The sequence below is a fragment of the Jaculus jaculus genome, chromosome 11 (assembly GCF_020740685.1).
Source record: "Jaculus jaculus isolate mJacJac1 chromosome 11, mJacJac1.mat.Y.cur, whole genome shotgun sequence".
Classification (NCBI taxonomy): Eukaryota; Metazoa; Chordata; class Mammalia; order Rodentia; family Dipodidae; genus Jaculus; species Jaculus jaculus.
In genome coordinates, this window is record NC_059112.1 from 40521807 (window position 1) to 40539096 (window position 17290).

Here is a 17290-nt window from a genome sequence, read left to right on the forward strand (position 1 = left end):
AAAATTGACTGTATGCTTTGAAGACAATTGCTTCCTTTTCCTCACCATGTATTTTAGGCTCTTAAGTTCCTTAGTTTTATCCTGAGTATATGAGATTTGTGGCACAAGTTACAAATACAACTCTTAACTTTTAATTTGTCTTCTATTTTTTAAGATGGAGAGAGACTCTATTAGATTAAAAAGAGAAGAAAAATTCCTGCCATGTGAAGGGCATGAGGGTGTAGAAAGCCCACATAGGTGTAAGGGTGGGTCTTTCCGACTGGGCTGACACCAGGGAAGCTTACTAAAAGAGCCAAGAACTGTTTCTATTTTTTGGCAGTTTTGACTTGGGTTGTGTAACATTAGACATTTGGGGCATTATAAAGATAGTTGGAAGAAAGTATTTATATTCTTTCAAGTATAAATCATAGGTGTTTTCCTCCCCTGAGACTGTCATGGAGAAGTAATCCCAAATAAAATAACTAAAAGAGGCAGAGACCCAGACACCTTTTCTCTACTTCCTGTGGGGGATTGAGGAATACTTAACCTAACAAATGTTTTTCTTTTTTTTTCCCAGGATAACACCTATCCTGAAATTTTGCGTTCTAATTTAGGATCTGTTGTGTTACAATTGAAGAAACTTGGTATTGATGACTTGGTGCATTTTGATTTTATGGATCCACCAGGTATGACCGTACATTTTTATTTTAACTAGATGGCTGTTTCTTTGCATATTATTGAGCATATGCATTAAATATGTTTTAATTTTGTCAAGATATGTTTTAAGTGATGATTTTAAAGCTAAGGTGAGTAACAATTACATGAGAAAATAACCTCCCTCTTCCAGAAGTTATTCTGGGAATTTAGGTTAATTGAGTTATCATTGGTGCATGAAAATGTAAGAATTGTACTTCATAATTTTACTTATAGAAAAGTAGCTTGATAATCATAGATGGATTAGCAGAACACATTTAGTATGGAGACTTGTGGGTTTTAATTTTTATTTATTGACAGAATAGGCACATAAGGGCCTCTTGCCACTGCAGACACATCATGTGCATCTGGCATACATGGACTGCTGGGGAGTCAAACCTGGATCCTTAGGCTTCACAGGGAAGCACCTTGACTACTATACCATCTCTCCAGCCTGAGCTTTGTGTTTTGAGACCTGGCCTCTTAGCTCAAATGGTCTTGGTCTTGATCTTGATTTTTTTTTAAATTTTTTTTATATTTTTATTTATTTGAGAGAGAGAGAGAAAGAGGCAGAGAGAGGGTGAGGGAGAAAGAGGGAATGGGCATGCCAGGGAATCGAGCTGCTGCAAACGAATTCCAGAGCATGTGCCACCTTGTGCATCTGTCTTACGTGGGTCCTGGGGAATCCAACCGGGGTCCTTCGGCTTTGCAGGCAGACGCCTTAACTGCTAAGCCATCTCTCCAGCCCTTGATCTTGATTTTTAACTGAGGACAGCCTTGGTCTCTCATCTTCCTGCATCCACCTCCTAATTCCTGGAATTATAGATGTTTGCTACCATAGTTGGCTTGAAGATTTTGTTTGTTTATCAAGGTAGACTCTAGTCAAGGCTGACCTAGAATTCATGTAGTCTCAGGGTGGCCTTGAACTCATGGGTATTCTCCTACCTTTGCCTTCCAGGTGCTGGGATTAAAGGCATGTGTGCCATCATGCCAAGCTTTGAAGATGGTTTTAAGGACAGAAACTTTTAGTAGTTATGTGTAATTTATTGTTTGCCGTGTCTATCTGTATCATTGAATTTGATGACAATTTGAGTTGGAATTGAGTCCAGTGTAGAATGAAAAATGAGATTGTTTATCCTAGTTTGCAACTTGTCAAATTTTTGCTTGCTAAAGACAACTTGTCTAATAGATTGTCTTTCCTTCCTAGCTCCTGAAACTCTGATGAGAGCCCTAGAACTTTTGAATTATTTGGCTGCCTTAAATGATGATGGAGATTTGACTGAATTGGGATCCATGATGGCAGAATTTCCTCTAGATCCACAGCTCGCTAAAATGGTTATTGCAAGTTGTGACTACAACTGTTCTAATGAGGTCCTATCTATTACTGCCATGTTGTCAGGTAATAGAGGGAAAGGAACCGTAAAAAGCCCAGCTCTTCAGAGTTTGGGTGGACTCCACTTTTTAAAAAAAATTAGCATGATAGCAAATTTTATTGATGGTTTTAAGGAAATCATTTTCCTTCCTAAATACCTTGTAAGTCAAAATAGAGTAAGAATTGGCTCTATTGAATGCAAATAAAAATTGAAATAAGTTTGGATGGAATTGTAACTGAGCTTTTTGATAGGCCCATCTCTGAAGTTTTAGTATTTAAAGTGCCAGTTCTTGGCACTGTAAATTGAGCCTGTAACACTCTTAAATTGAGCCTTTTCCAGATATATAAATGTACATTTCAGTGACCATCAACAGACATGAATTTCAAATATACTGTCATAAATGGAAGTACTGAAGCCTAACTTAGGTCTTAAAATTCTGATATTGTTATTCTTTTACAATGACAGACAAAACACTTAAATACTTACTAGGTAAACAGTAATTTTTGAAAATTAGAATATTAAGTCAAGGAAATAGTACTAGTTTTTAGTAGCATAAAGCAACTTATATAGATGAACTGTAACTTAGAAATTAAATTTTACAGAATGGAGACATACTGTGAATGAATGACCACTTATTTTGAGAGCTAAAATAGAAAATGATATTTTACCGGCACTTACAATACTATATGGTACTAGTTAGTAGTACTGGAGAAAACTTGTAATTATTGAGTTGTTTATTGGTCTTGATTACTTAATGACACAAATAATTCAGAATCAATGGAATTAAAGATTAAATTGAAGTTTTCTAAATAAGAAAATACGGGTTAGGTTAGATGTATGGTATATTCTCATGGTGTGATTTTTATTTAAGAAGTAGCTAAAATGTTTTCTTTCAGAGTTATGACTGATCAGACTCAGAGCAGATGGGCAGGGCAGTGTCAAACCTTTTAATTGGTAGTCTCATTTGCGGAGGTGGTGGTAGGTTGTTGTCTGCCTTTGTTAGATTCTTCGAATTGTACTTCTCCCGAGATTTTAGGTTTTAGAGGAGGTGTGGGACAAGAGTTAGAAAAGATTGTGCTTGTTTGTTGACTTATCCCAGTTTAGTTCCTCTGGGGATTTTTTTTTAAATTCATGCTATTCAATACTACTTGAACTTAAAGTTTGTCATATGGTGAGATTGAAACTACATCTCAGTCTTATTTGTAATAGTATTACAAAACAAAGTACTGGTGTTTATTGTTAGATGATCAGAAGACTAAGCATTTAAATGCAGCATTTTTTAATCAAGGCCATTTGTGGGAAAAGTTAAAATAGGGAGTAAGGAAGAGTGGTCATGGACCAAAAGTGGCTTGCTGAGCTTGTGTTGCTTTGAAGTTAAGTTGCAATCAGAGGCTTTTATGGGGCTCTACATACTCCCATTGCCTTTGGTGGTTAGTTCATGTCAACATTCACAGCTGTGAGTTCTGGACTTCTGTGAATTACCTTGCTTCTATTATCTTAAGCAAGACCTTTAATATTTCCTGTGATGTTTGATGTCTTTGACTACGTTGGCATCTTTTAAGGGGAAACTGTATGGGAAGATTAATTTGATATTGTATTTGATCTCATTGTTGACTATTCCCATTATCTTAAACCTGCACTGATAAGTCGTGATTTTTTTTTTTATTGGTAAGGTACTAAGAACATCAAAAATGTGTTGAAAAAGTCCCAAGTGTGTTAAGTACTTATTTTCATAATGCATTTTAAAAATTACTATGGAATTGATAAGTGAATTAAGGAAAGCTGTATTTCAAAAAATGTAGTGCTTATTTGTACCAAGTTAAGATTGTGAATTAATATTGAGGCTCTAAACTACTGTAGTTGCATATTTTAATGACCCATGAAATACGACTGTTTCAGACTAATTGTCAACTTTTAAAATACTGAATTTGCTTTTATATTGAGGGTTTGATTCAAATAAGCCTTTTTAAACTTGGCCTTCATTTACTGATGTTTTATTAGAAGCTGAAATGCTAAGGCTCATGATCCCAGCCTGTGTGAATTTTCATAATTCTAAGGCGGTTTAACCTTCCACCACTACTGCTATCATCAAACCCAAGGTTTCTTGACTTTTTTTCTTTTTATGTTTACATATACTTCTGCTCACCGGTGCTAATAGTGATACCCATATAGCCACAGACTTAGGGAAACAATTCTGATGGAATGTGGGAGCAGACTGGTTGCAAAGTTGTTGTAGTTATACAGTGATCTAGTACAGCTACCTAACCTATAGCCATTCAGTGCAATGAGTGGATGGCCTTTTTTTTTGTTTTCCTTTTTAAAAATTCCAGTTAAATAAAACACTATTGATGCCACATAATTCTGGTTATTGGTAGAGCTATCAGCACTGGTTTTTGAAATAAATTGAGCTTTTTAGTTTCTTGATGGCCTTCAGAATAGCTGTTTTTGATGCCTACTTTTTAGATCTAGTTAAAATAATCAGGTACTCTGTAGCTTTGAAACCCTCTTGTCTTACAGATGTGGTTAGGTGATGTACCAAATCAAGGTAGTAAACAGTCCAAGATGCAGTTGGAGGCCATCCTGCCCTGCCCTATGCTCTGTGAACTGACCTAGCTAGGCCTTGTTCCTCTGTCTGTGAATGCGTGACTCATCGATATGGGCGTTTGTGTTGGGCCCATACCAACCTTGTTTAGTCCCACAGTGTTTTGTTCGCCCCACGGAGGCCAAGAAAGCCGCAGATGAGGCCAAGATGAGATTTGCCCACATAGATGGAGATCATCTGACACTGCTGAATGTCTACCATGCTTTTAAACAAAGTAAGTGTAAATTAGATTGCAGCTACTCTTTTGTCTAAATGTCACTTGCAGCATATAAGATGTTTCTTCTTCTCACTTTCATTTATTATCTGTGACAACTTTACATTAGAAACCCAGAGGTACTTTAGGAAAATTCCTGACTAGCATTTAAAGTGGAATTGCCTTTTTTTTTTTTTAATGTTTTTATGGTCAAGGGAAAGATTAATAGAAAACCTGAAAACTGCAAAAGTGATTATAAACAAAACACATAAATTTAGCACTAGAATTATAATATACTCTCTCTCTTTTATTTCCATACATTTTTTGAGGCAGGGTGTGCGCCCCCCTTCCCCCTCCCTCTAGGTAGGGTTTCATTGTAGCACAGGCTGGCCTTGAAAATCACGGCCTCTGCCTCCTGAGTGCTAGGGTTAAAGGAATATGCTACTGTGCCCAGCTTGATTAAAGTTCTTTTTATTTTTTTCCCCCGTTTTAAGGTAGGGTCTTACTCTAGCCCAGGCTGACCTGGAATTCACTATGTAGTCCCAGGATGGCCTTGGACTCACACCCATCCTCCTACCTCTATCTCCAGAGTTCTGGGGTTAAAGGCATGAGCTGCCATGCCTGGCTTGATTGAAGGTTTTTTTTATCTCAGCATAATTGATGGCAGCAAAATGTTAGAAAGTACCTAAATGCTTACCAATAAATATTTGGTTCTGAGTTTTCTTAGACACATGATGAAATAATATTCTAGCTTAAAATCCTGAATATTTGCTAGTGCTTTGTTTTGAGATAGGGTCCTGTAGTCTAGTCTGGCCCCCATCTTCCTGTCACAGGATGATTTTATAAACTAAAAGAAGAAAATACAGTAATAAACACAGCATGAGTGGGAAATATTTGATTTTTATATCTATAAGCCAGTCTAACAGATATGTAATTCAGTACTATTTCAACACTTTGTGCCAAATATACAAGATTATCATTTGCTTGGGAAGTTTAGTTTCTATGAGATTTTTTTGGGGAGCGGGTTGGCAGAGAAAGAGAGTGAGAGAGAGAGAGAGAGAGAGAGTGTGTGTGTGTGTGTGTGTGTGTGTGTGTGTGTGTGTGTGAAGTGTACACACCAGACTTGGTACTGCAAATGAATCCAGATGCATGTACCACTTTATGTATCTGTCTTTATGTGGGTGGGTACTGGGGAATCAAAAGCAGGTCTGTCAGACTTTGCAAGCAAGCACTTCTAAACCACCAAACTATCTAGCTCAAGAAATTGTTTGCTAATTGGTAAAGTTGACATTGAATTTCTACTTTATGCTTTACTTGAACTAATTTTTATTATAAAACCTATTTTCCTACCTAAAATGGAGCCTGTTAAAGGAAGCAAGTGAAAGTGAACTTGTCCGATACTTGAAAATTAGTAGAAGTATTGCAGTATGTAGAGCAGAGATTAGCACCATAAATGCTACAATTGTGCCTCCCAATTGAATCAGACTTACTATTCAGGGAAAGGATTGAGTCCTTCTCTGCTCAGACCTATAAACATACAAATGGGAAATAAGAAAACTTGGGGAGTAGCAACATAGAGCTCAAGGCTAGTGTTGGGCTTTCTTTTAAAACCTTTACTTTATCCCTCTTGTGCCAAAAAGCTGGTAATTCATGATATTCTAGACTTCATTCCTGATAGGCCAGTTCAAGAACTCAACATTACTTACTATATGTAAAATGTCCTGGGATAGTAAGAATATCCTGTTCCTTTATTTGAGGGAAAGGGTACCTTTTGATTTCCATGCTTCTAAGGTGGGTTTTTTTGTTGTTGTTGTTTGTTTCCTTTTGCGGGTGGGCGGGGTCATGTTTTCACTCTAGCTCAAGCTGACCTGGAATTCATTATTGGTATCTCAGAGTGGCCTTGAACTCAACATGATCCTGCTCCTCTGCCTCCCAAGTGCTGGGATTAAAGGCATGTGCTACCACACCTGGCCTAAATATTTCTGTGGGATTTTATTTTTAATTTTTATTTTATTTATTTATTTGAGAGAGAAAGACAGATAGAGGGAGAGAGAGAGAATGGGCGCGCCAGGGCTTCCAGCCTCTGCAAACGTACTCCAGACGCGTGCGTCCCCTTGTGCATCTGGCTAACGTGGGACCTGGGGAACTGAGTCTCGAACCGGGGTCCTTAGGCTTCACAGGCAAGCGCTTAACCGCTAAGCCATCTCTCCAGCCCTCTGTGGGATTTTTTGTTGTTGTTTTGCCACACAGTGGCACGAGGAGTTCAAGCCTGTGTACATAGAACCCTATCTAGATCACTAGTTATAGATAGAAAGGCAGAAGTGTTGTCATTTTAAATTTTTAAAAATGTATTTTATTTACATGGAGAGAGGGTTGAGAATGGACGGGCCCCCTTAGCCACTGCAAACTAATTACAGACACATGTGCCACTGGCTTATGTGGGTTCTGAGGAATTGAACTAGTTTCTTTGACTTTGCAGGCAATTGCCTTAACCACTAAGTCATCTCTCCAGCCCCTTGTTTATTTTTTTAAATTATTAGTTACGTACACAGTGTGTAAACAGCCATGTTGATGCCATCATTAGCCTCCTCCCTGTTTTCCCCCCTCCACTGGGACCGTCCTAGTTGCAGAATGTGAGTCATGCATTGTGGGGTTAGATATCAACTATGGGTAAGGGGCAATGTCTGTGTACAGAATGTCCCAACATGTGACGCTTAACAATCTTCCTCTCCCCCCAATTTGGTGAATTTCTCTGAGCCTTGTTGGGTTCATTAGATGTATTTCAGTGATGAGGTCTTGGGAGCCTCTGTGTCTCTGGATAACTGGTTTGGTAGGAGTTGAGTGTTCTCTTTGTCTATCTCCTTCACCTTTGTGCTGATATCTGGTTCACCAAGAAATCAGCACTTTTGCTCATTTCCACAAATACTTTATGGTTTCAGCTGGGGCCCTCCTTCCTTGGGGTGCAGTGTGGTTAGGAGGACGCCATCTTGACCGGAAGCCTATTTTATTTATTTATTTTTTAGTTTTTCAGGGTAGGGTTTCACTCTAGCCCAGGCTGACCTGGAATTCACTATGTAGTCTCAGGGTGGCCTCTAACTCAAGGCAATCCTTCTACCCCTGCCTTCCAAGTGCTGGGACTAAACGCATGTGCCACCATGCCTGGCTCTCCTTTAAGTTTTTATTTAATATTTAATTAATTAGTTTATTTATTTGAGGTAGAAAAAGAGAAGAAGAGAGTGGGCGCTCCAGGGCCTCCAGCCAGTGCAGGTGAACTCTAGTTGCATGCACCCCCTTGTGCATTTGGCTTATATGGGTCCTGGAGAATTGAACCAAGGTCCTTTGGCTTTGCAGGCAAACAGCTTAACCACTAAGCCATCTTTCTGGCCCCTAAGTTTTTTTAAAAAATATAGGTTATTTATTTATTTATTTATTTATTTATTTGAGAAAGGCAGAGAGATAAAGAATGGGCACCCCAGGTCATCCAGCCACTGCAAACGAACTCCAGATGCATGTGCCCTTTGTGCATCTGGCTTATGTAAGTCTTGGGGAATCGAACTGGGGTCCTTTGGATTTGCAGGCAAACACCTTAACATCTAAGCCATCTCTCCAGCCCTTCTTTAAGCTTTTGATACTACCGGTAATGCCTATATATTTGGATTTGGGTTTTTTTTTTTCGGGGGTGCATAATGTCTTGCTCTAGTCCAGGATAACCTGGAATTCACTTGTAAACTCAGGGTGGCCTTGAACTCATGGTAATCCTCCTACCTCTGCCTCTCAAGTGCTGGGAATAAAGGTGTGCCACCACCATTCCCAGCTGGATTGATATCTCTCCTTTCATTCAAAATAAAATTCTGCATAATTTGACATTAAGTAGAATGTCTTTACCTGTTGTCTCTGTATGGCTTCTAAGACAAAGTTGGACATTGTACTTGGTAGGGCCCTAGAAACAAGGGCAGAAAAAGTTTCACAGATGGGTGCTGTAGTTCTTGAACAAATACCCATGGTTCTAGTTATTTATTCTCCTCCCCTTCTGATAGTACAATTCTAACTCCCGAGTTGTATAATGTTGGATTGGTTAGAAATTAACTATTCATTAGGAGAGTAATATTCTGTTCTCCATATAACAAAATTACTTGAAGTGCCTATAGGCTTTAAACATGAGTAAGTTTCAGGTATCTTTCTAGACTACATGTGTTTCAAGCTTGCTTGTGAATGGTGGCAAAGGAGAAGTCACAATGTTAGTTTAGTTTCTTTACAATTATATCACTCCTGTTCTGGCACAATTAAATGGTATTATAATAGGAATTGGAAATTTGCTCTCGTAACTTGTATGTTGTATTTGGTGTGTGTTTGCATGTGTGGACAGAGGCCAAATATCAACATCAGGTGTCTTCCTCAGTTGCTCTTTCACCTTTTCTTCAAAAAATAAAAAAGGGGGGGGGGGTGGTCAACAGACCCATGTCTGGCTGTCCAGATGCGATGTAAGCCAGGCACACAAAGGTGAGGCAAGTGCAAAGTCACAGCTGCCTACTAGGTGGCACAATCATCTGGAGATTGACTGCAGTGGCTGAGGCCCTGGTGTGCCAATCTCTTAAAAGAAACTTTTAAAAAAAAATTAAAGTGAATGAAAGAACAGAAACATTTTATTTATTATTTTGAGAGAAAAGGGAAGAGAGTGAGTATAGGTATACCAGGGTCTCTTACCACTGAAAATGAACTCTGGATATTTGTATCACTTTCTATATTCATACTTGGGAGTTGAATTCAGGTCAGTAGGCTTTTGCAAGCAAGTACTTTAAACCTCTGATCCATCTCCATAGCCTGTCAGCTTGTGGGTTTTATTTTATTTTTAATTATTGACAACTTCCATAATTATAGACAATAAATCATGATAGTTCCCCCCTCCTTTCTCTTCACAAATCCACTCCATCATATCCCCTTCATTTTAGTTTGATGTCATCATCTTTTCCTCCTATTATGATGGTCTTATGTAGATGTGTCAGGCACTGCGAGGTCATGGATATCCAGGCCATTTTGTGTCTGGAAGAGTGCATGGTAAAGAGTCCTATCCTCCTTTTGGCTTTTATGTTCTTCCTGCCACCTCTTCCACTATGGACCCTTGCACTCTGTCACTTCTTCTTAGCACTATGGTGTCTTTTGAGTCATCCCAGAGGTCACTACCATCTGAAAAGAGAAGCTTCTCTAACCAAAAGTGAGAGTAGCATTAACATGGGTATGAATATTAGGAGAAGTGCTTACTGGACAATTGTATGCATTTAGCCAGACCAGCAGGTAATACTCCACTAGGGCTCAGGCATGTATTCTCTGTGGAGTGGGCCTCCATTCCAGTTAGAGAGTAGTTGGTTTACCCCTTAACAGATGTACCCTATTGTACCCATTGGCTCATTTGGCCTGACTTGCCCAACCTAAAGCTTGCAGTATCCACTGATGACTTTGTCTCCCATGGAGCTGCATGCAGCATAGCTTAAAACCAAGAGCCTCTGCAGTGGTCTGTAGTGTTTTGGGGCATCAGTGACCTCCCTGGCCAACAACTCACTGGAAGGTATCCCATCCCTGGCACTGAACATTTTCTAGTAACAGTCTATGGCTTCTGGATATTCCATGGTCCAAAAAAGTAGTTTTCCATATGACATATTTATATCCTGTTAGATTTTGATTAGCCCTCCCTCTACCTTTCCTTTACTCGGTCTCTTCCCTTGACCTCACTTAGGTCTTTTCACCCCAGTAATCTGTTTTTCTACTTACATTTATACAATCTATGGCTTCTGGGTGTGCCAGTGTCCAGAAAAGTAAGTTTCCATATGACTTATTCATACCCTCTTAGATTTTTATTAACCTTCCCTCAACCCTCTCTTTAGTCAATCTCTTCCCCTGACCTCACTTAGGCCTTTCTACCCCCGGTGGTTGAAACTCACTCTGTAACCCCTGGCTGGTCTTCAACGCACAGCAGTCCAACCACTTCCAGGTGTTGGGTAAAGGTGCCCCTCCCCCCAGCTTGTTTTTTGATACAGGGTTTCTCAATGAGCCTAGAGCTCACTGCAACACTGGACCCCAGGGATCTCCTGTCTCTACCTCCTCAACATTGGGATAAGTGGTACACCAATGCTAGCATTTTGCATGGGCACTGTGGATCAGAACTCAAGTTCCCATGGTTTCATGGTTAGTACTTTACTCACAGAGATGTCTCCCCAGCTCCTTGCACCCCTCACCAAATATTTGTTGGGTGTGGAGGATGTTACAGCACAGTTTGGTATCCCTTCTTGCCTTTCACCTTGTTTTAGGCAATGTCTCTTGGTCCTTGCCATTATGTATGTCAGGCTTGCTGGCCCATTATCTTCTAGGGATCTTCCTGTTTGCTGCTCTGACCTAGCTGTAGAAATGCTAAGATTACAGTTGCACATGCTAGGTCTGCTTTAGGTAGCTTCTGGTAGGTCTACATGCCTGCATACATAACAGGCACTTTATCCCCTGAGCCTTTTCCCCAACACATACTTAATTATCATCATCTAAGATTGTCTAATAAAGTGTTAGTTGTAAACAGTCACGTGCCTGTTAATGGGTAAATAACTCAAAGTTGTGAACAATAATTTATTCAAAATAATTGTTTTATTAGGTTTTCTTTGAACCACATTATAGCCCATTTTTTGCTTGTATGTGAGTTTGTATGTGTGGTATATGCACATGTATGTAAGCTCATGGTACCACATGCTCTTGCCTGTGCTTTCCTGGGGTGGTCATAATGAATGTGGGCGTCTTACCCTGGCTCACCTGGCCTGTTCATGTTTGAACCAGCGTCTCATACTGATCTTGGAGCTAGGTGGTATTTTGTTTGTTTTTGCAAGTTCTGGGTATTTCCTTTCTTGTCTCCCTGCACAACAGCAGTTACAGATACATATGGCCAAACCGAGCTGTTTCTGTAGGTTCTAAATATTAAAACTTGGGTCTTGAGAGATTTCTCAGTGGTTAAGGCACTTGCCTTCAGCTTCCCAGTACCCGCATAAAGCCAGGTGTACAATCTGGCACATGTGTCTGGAGTTTGTTTGCAGTGTCTAGAGGCCCTGGTATGTTCATTTGCTAAAGAAAAAAAAGAGGGGATCCAAAATAGATTCAGACTTGGGTGGTCTGAGGCCCTCATGCTTGTGCAGAAAAAGCTGAACCACTTCTCCAACCTCAGCCCTTTTTGAAAAAGAAAATTGGGAGGCATGGAGATGGCTTAGTAGTTAAAGGTGCTTGCTTGCAGTGTCCACCTGGGTTCGGTTCCCCAGCCACCCTTTTAAAGTTAACTGTTCTAAGTTGAAAACAAATGTTGACAATATTGCAGTCATTAAATGTGATGTGTGCAAATCCATTGTCTAGGTTGTTTCACTTATTTATAAAAGTTTTTCCCTTTAATATAAAGATAATCTGTTTGTATGATTCATGATCTCCCCCCCCCCCTTTTTTTTTTGCTTTCCTCCACTTTTTTAGATCATGAATCTGTTCAGTGGTGTTATGACAACTTCATTAACTACCGGTCCCTGATGTCTGCAGACAATGTGCGCCAGCAGCTATCACGAATTATGGACAGATTTAATTTGCCTCGTCGAAGTACTGACTTTACAAGCAGGGACTATTATATTAATATAAGAAAAGCTTTGGTTACTGGGTACTTCATGCAGGTATGTGGATAATTCAGGAATGCCTGATTAAATGTTTACATGGTAATGTGATTCTAGGAAACTTTCCACTTAAATACAAAGTGAGGTTAAGAACATCTGTAAAAATCAGTTCTAAATGTTGGATTACATCTAGTTGCTTTGAATTAGTTTGTATACTTGGAGGTTATATTGTTTAATAAGTTATTAATAACCTTTCATAGCAAAGCTAGGTTTACATTAGGTTAGAAATAGAGACAGGGAGAGAGTGAGAGACAATAGGCACGCATGTGGCACCATGTGCATCTGGCTTACGTGAGACCTGGAGAATTGAACCAGGGTCTTTAAGGCTTCACAGTCATGTTCCTTAACCGCTAAGCCATCTCTCCAGCTCAGGTTTACATAAATTTTTATCATAACAATACCAAAAAGGAAACGTAAAATTGATGGACCCTGTATTGTGCTGTTGACTTTCTCTCTTTATTGTGTAGACATTCCCAAATTTATATTACTATGCTTAAGGTACATGGACAAGCCAACCAAGCAGTTCTGTCCCAGCAGCCCAAAATTTAAATTGCTAACTTGTTTTTTTATTTCTGTGTAGTACTCAGTAGTATAAATTCCTATTTCTAACAAAGATGACTGGGTCATTGCAAAAGCCATAAATATCTTTTGAGATCAATCCAGATTAGAAAAATAAAAGGCTTGTTTTATTTAATTTTAAATGTACTGTATTAGAGGTGATTTATTTTTATTTTTTTTTAATTTTTAAATTTTTATTAACATTTTCCATGATTATAAAAAAATATCCCATGGTAATCCCCTCCCCCTGACACTTTCCCCTTAGAAATTCCATTCTCCACCATATTTCCTCCCCATCACTATCATTGTACTTACATATATACAATATTAACCTATTAAGTACCCTCCTCCTTTCCTTTCTCTTCTTTTTATGTCTCCTTTTTAACTTACTGGCCTCTGCTACTAAGTATTTTCCTTCTCACGCAGAAGCCCAATCATCTGTAGCTAGGATCCACATATGAGAGAGAACATGTGGCGCTTGGCTTTCTGGGCCTGGGTTACCTCACTTAGTATAATCCTTTCCAGGTAGAGGTGATTTTTTTTAATCGCCGCCTCTGCCTTCAGCTTGTGTATTTGTTCTCTGTCCTTGTGTCTCAAGCAAAATATACCCACCGTTTAAGCAAGTTGTGTTGAGTAGCTAGACAGAATTTGAATGCATTCACTGAAATTAGAGGAGGGTCCTGTTAGCTATAAAAGTCTTCTGTTTTATGACACAGGGTCTCATATCACTCAGGTTGGCCTTGAACTGCTGGGACCAAAGTTGTACACCACAATACCTGGCTAAGAAAAATGTTTAGTGTGGCATAAGGTGGCCTGCTTTTCAGAAATAATTAGGTGAATATTATAATTGAGCATAAATTTAATTTTCTGATAATCCATTTTATTTATTTGAAAGAGAGGGGCCAGAGAGAATAGAATGAGTGTTCCAGGGCCTTTGGCCACTCACTGTAAACAAACTCCAGATGTATGCGCCACTTTCAGTTTCTATCTTAACGTGGCTACTGGGAAATAAAACCTGGGTCATTAGGCTTCTCAGGCAAGTGCCTTAAACTGTTAAACATCTCTCCAGCCTGAGCCTGATATTCTTAATGTTTAATGCAATGTGGTATACACTAGCTTATCTTTGCTATGTCTCCAAATTTGCCTGATACCTAATCCCCTCCCCCCATTAAATTCAGGATTTCTAAGCAGCATAGATAATGGTACCTGACATCTAGTATGTACTTAATACATGTATTGAATGACCCTCAGTTCATTACTCTCATATGCAGAATTGTAGAATTGGAAATATCATGCTATGTTGCCATGCATTATTCGTGAGGTATCACCAGTCTTGTTTTAGTGATCAGATAAGGAAACAGAAGAAAGAAGTACATATATAACTGCTCTTTTTCCCTTTTTATGACACACTGTTTACAGGCTACCTGTTTTGTGTTTCCTTAATCATGAATGTAGTGATGGTTTATCTATTCTGTAGTTGGCATCTGGTGCTTAAGAGTCTATTCCTGATAAAGGCTTAAGACAGGAAAGACCAAGGTAGTAAATATGAGGTGATATGGACCCATTAGATCTGTCATAGCTTCTCAACTCTGCCTATCCTGGTAATGTGACAGCAGCGTAGGTGTGGATATACCCATGTTAAATTTGAAATCTGAATCATATGTGACCTTTTTTCATATTTTACAAAATAACTACTGAAATTTTTTCTCCCTTAAATCATTTAAAGATGTGTCAGTCCTTGTTCACAGGCATTAAGATACCAGTTTCACATTAAAATCTTAGCCTGTAGGGTATATACTTGTTGATTCCTGCTTTTATCATGTAATAAATACAAGGAGCCATAGGTTGGAAGAGCATGAGGCTTGTCTAGTCTTAGTTATACAATAGTAGCTTTATAGTACTTTTGCAACTAGCTTATTGCCAGCATTATTTTAATTAGCTGGGTTTTGGTTTCAGGTAGCACATTTAGAACGAACAGGGCATTACTTAACTGTGAAAGATAACCAGGTGGTTCAATTGCATCCCTCTACTGTTCTTGACCACAAGCCTGAATGGGTGCTTTATAACGAGTTTGTATTAACAACAAAGAATTACATCCGGACGTGTACAGATATCAAGCCTGAATGGTAAGCACACCTTTTGTTTTCAATTAGCTTCTTAACATTTTGCTGAGAATAGCATCTTTTAGTCCTGCTGGAGACATTGCCTTGTCTGTGTGACTTAATCCTCTCCTTGAGTAAGGATGTATACTCTTTCTTATAGGCATGACACACAACACGGTGGTATGATTGTTTTTCACAGTTAGTCCTTGGATGAGAGGACAATGGGAATGTTGGTCTTGGTGTGGTATGGACAGAATTGGGATTTGAAAGGCACCATGAGTTTATTTGGAGCTATTCTGTTGCTGCTGTGCTAACTCAAGTCTATATAGCACCCTCTGGCTATAGAAGTCTTTTTAATATTTTTCCCCATTGCTATTAATTATTACATTAGCTCTTACATGTTGGTATATTTAGGAGCTATGCAAGCATAAAAGTCACTATCATTTGTATCTTTTAGCACATTTGCCATCCTTAGTGGGTTTTGTTTTTATTTCTTGACAGAAGCTACTCTGTAAATGGTGATGGAAAATGTCAGCCCAGAGTGGTGGACTGAAAGCATTTGTTAGGTGGTGTCACTGCTTAATGTTTTACAGCTTCTTACACCGATTTATGCTTTTTGACATTTAAATTGTGCAGAACACATTGTCAATTTATCTTAAAATGCTTTGTTGAGAATAATTCTATAGCTAAACTTTATGCAAGATTTTAGCAATATGTTCTTTGTAATATAGATTTATGTTTGTAGTTATTAAAACACAAAATGAGAAGAAACTTGTTTGAATGTTTATTTAGTTCATGTATAGATCTTACAAAATAACCTTAAAGAAGCAGGTCAAAGAAGTGTGCTGAAGTGAAGAACTTACTGGTTGTGTATGTTCATATTCATGTAAAAGAAAATATTACTAAACTGACTAAAATGAAAGATTTGTCTGATTTTTTTTCACTTACCACATTTGCCATTCATCAGGAATGTGATTAATGTCTAGCTTATTAGGATCTCTGCTTTGCTGAAATGTTGATAACTTTCTCCCCCCTCCCCTTCTGGACAGGTTGGTGAAAATTGCCCCTCAATATTATGACATGAGCAATTTCCCTCAGTGTGAAGCAAAAAGACAGTTGGACCGCATTATTGCCAAACTTCAATCCAAGGAATATTCGCAGTACTGAATTCAATGCTTACAGAACTGAAGTTATTCAGGGGACAGCTTTAAAAGATGAGTGAACTCAAAAGTTCAAGTTGTGCTCTTCATGTTGGTTCAATAATGGCCTTTATTTGAAAGCTTTTTAATTTTTCTTTACAGTAAATATTCCATTCTGATTTCATAAATTAAACATTTATGCCTCCCTTTTGTGTTGACACTGTAGCTCATACTGGAAAAGTCGATCAATGTTTTGCAGTTTATTGAAAGTAGTTCTATATATAACGATGTTATAAGCATTTCTTTAGAAATGGTTGAAAATGCTTCTAAAATGTGATTATCGACCATGGTATGCATGATCGTTGTAATTGTTGACATTCCTTTTAGAAGTTGTGAAATGTTACAACTTGTGCTTATGTAGACACAATCTTCTGTCTCAGTACAGAGGCACTGACTTCAATAAAGTCTATTTATACTAATTTTGGCCAAAGTCCTTTTGGTATCTTTATTCTGCTGTTTTTACCAAGCATGGGGAATGTCTTTATTGTAGTCATAGTGTTGTTATGTATTTAGCATTTTTCCACCAGGAGCACTTCTCAGACACACTTGTCATTAAAGCAGTATTTTAAAGAGCACAGTGTAGTACTTTGTTAGGTTAATCAGTATGTGATCTAATGGGCTAAAATGTAATACTTTTTGAAATTAGTTCCCCAAGGACAGACTAATGAAAGGATAGCTTTCTATGCTTACTTCTTAAAGTTCATTTCATAAGGCTGATAAATTTGTTGTCTTGTTAAAGACATTTTGTCGGGTCTTATTATACTCAGATGAATGGTTTTAACACTCTAGCCTCTGAAGTATGGTTATTTCAATTAGGTGAGAGTGAAATCAAGAAATAAAAACAAAATACATATTGTTTTGCTAAATTTTTGATGTTGGGAGTTTTATGTTTATAGCATGAGAAAATGAAAT

General features: G+C 38.4%; 1 protein-coding gene across 1 annotated transcript in view; it reads left to right on the forward strand.

The window, feature by feature from the left end:
• Dhx15 (DEAH-box helicase 15) overlaps positions 1–16797 on the forward strand; it is a 62640-nt gene extending 45843 nt beyond the window's left edge. Inside the window, exons 9-14 of the mRNA XM_004656095.3 lie at positions 557–665; positions 1880–2071; positions 4739–4861; positions 12329–12519; positions 15034–15203; positions 16229–16797. Of these exons, the coding sequence (XP_004656152.1) occupies positions 557–665; positions 1880–2071; positions 4739–4861; positions 12329–12519; positions 15034–15203; positions 16229–16346 (903 nt within the window). The 3' untranslated portion in view covers positions 16347–16797. The remainder of the gene's footprint in view (positions 1–556; positions 666–1879; positions 2072–4738; positions 4862–12328; positions 12520–15033; positions 15204–16228) is intronic.
• The last annotated feature ends 493 nt before the right edge of the window (positions 16798–17290 follow it).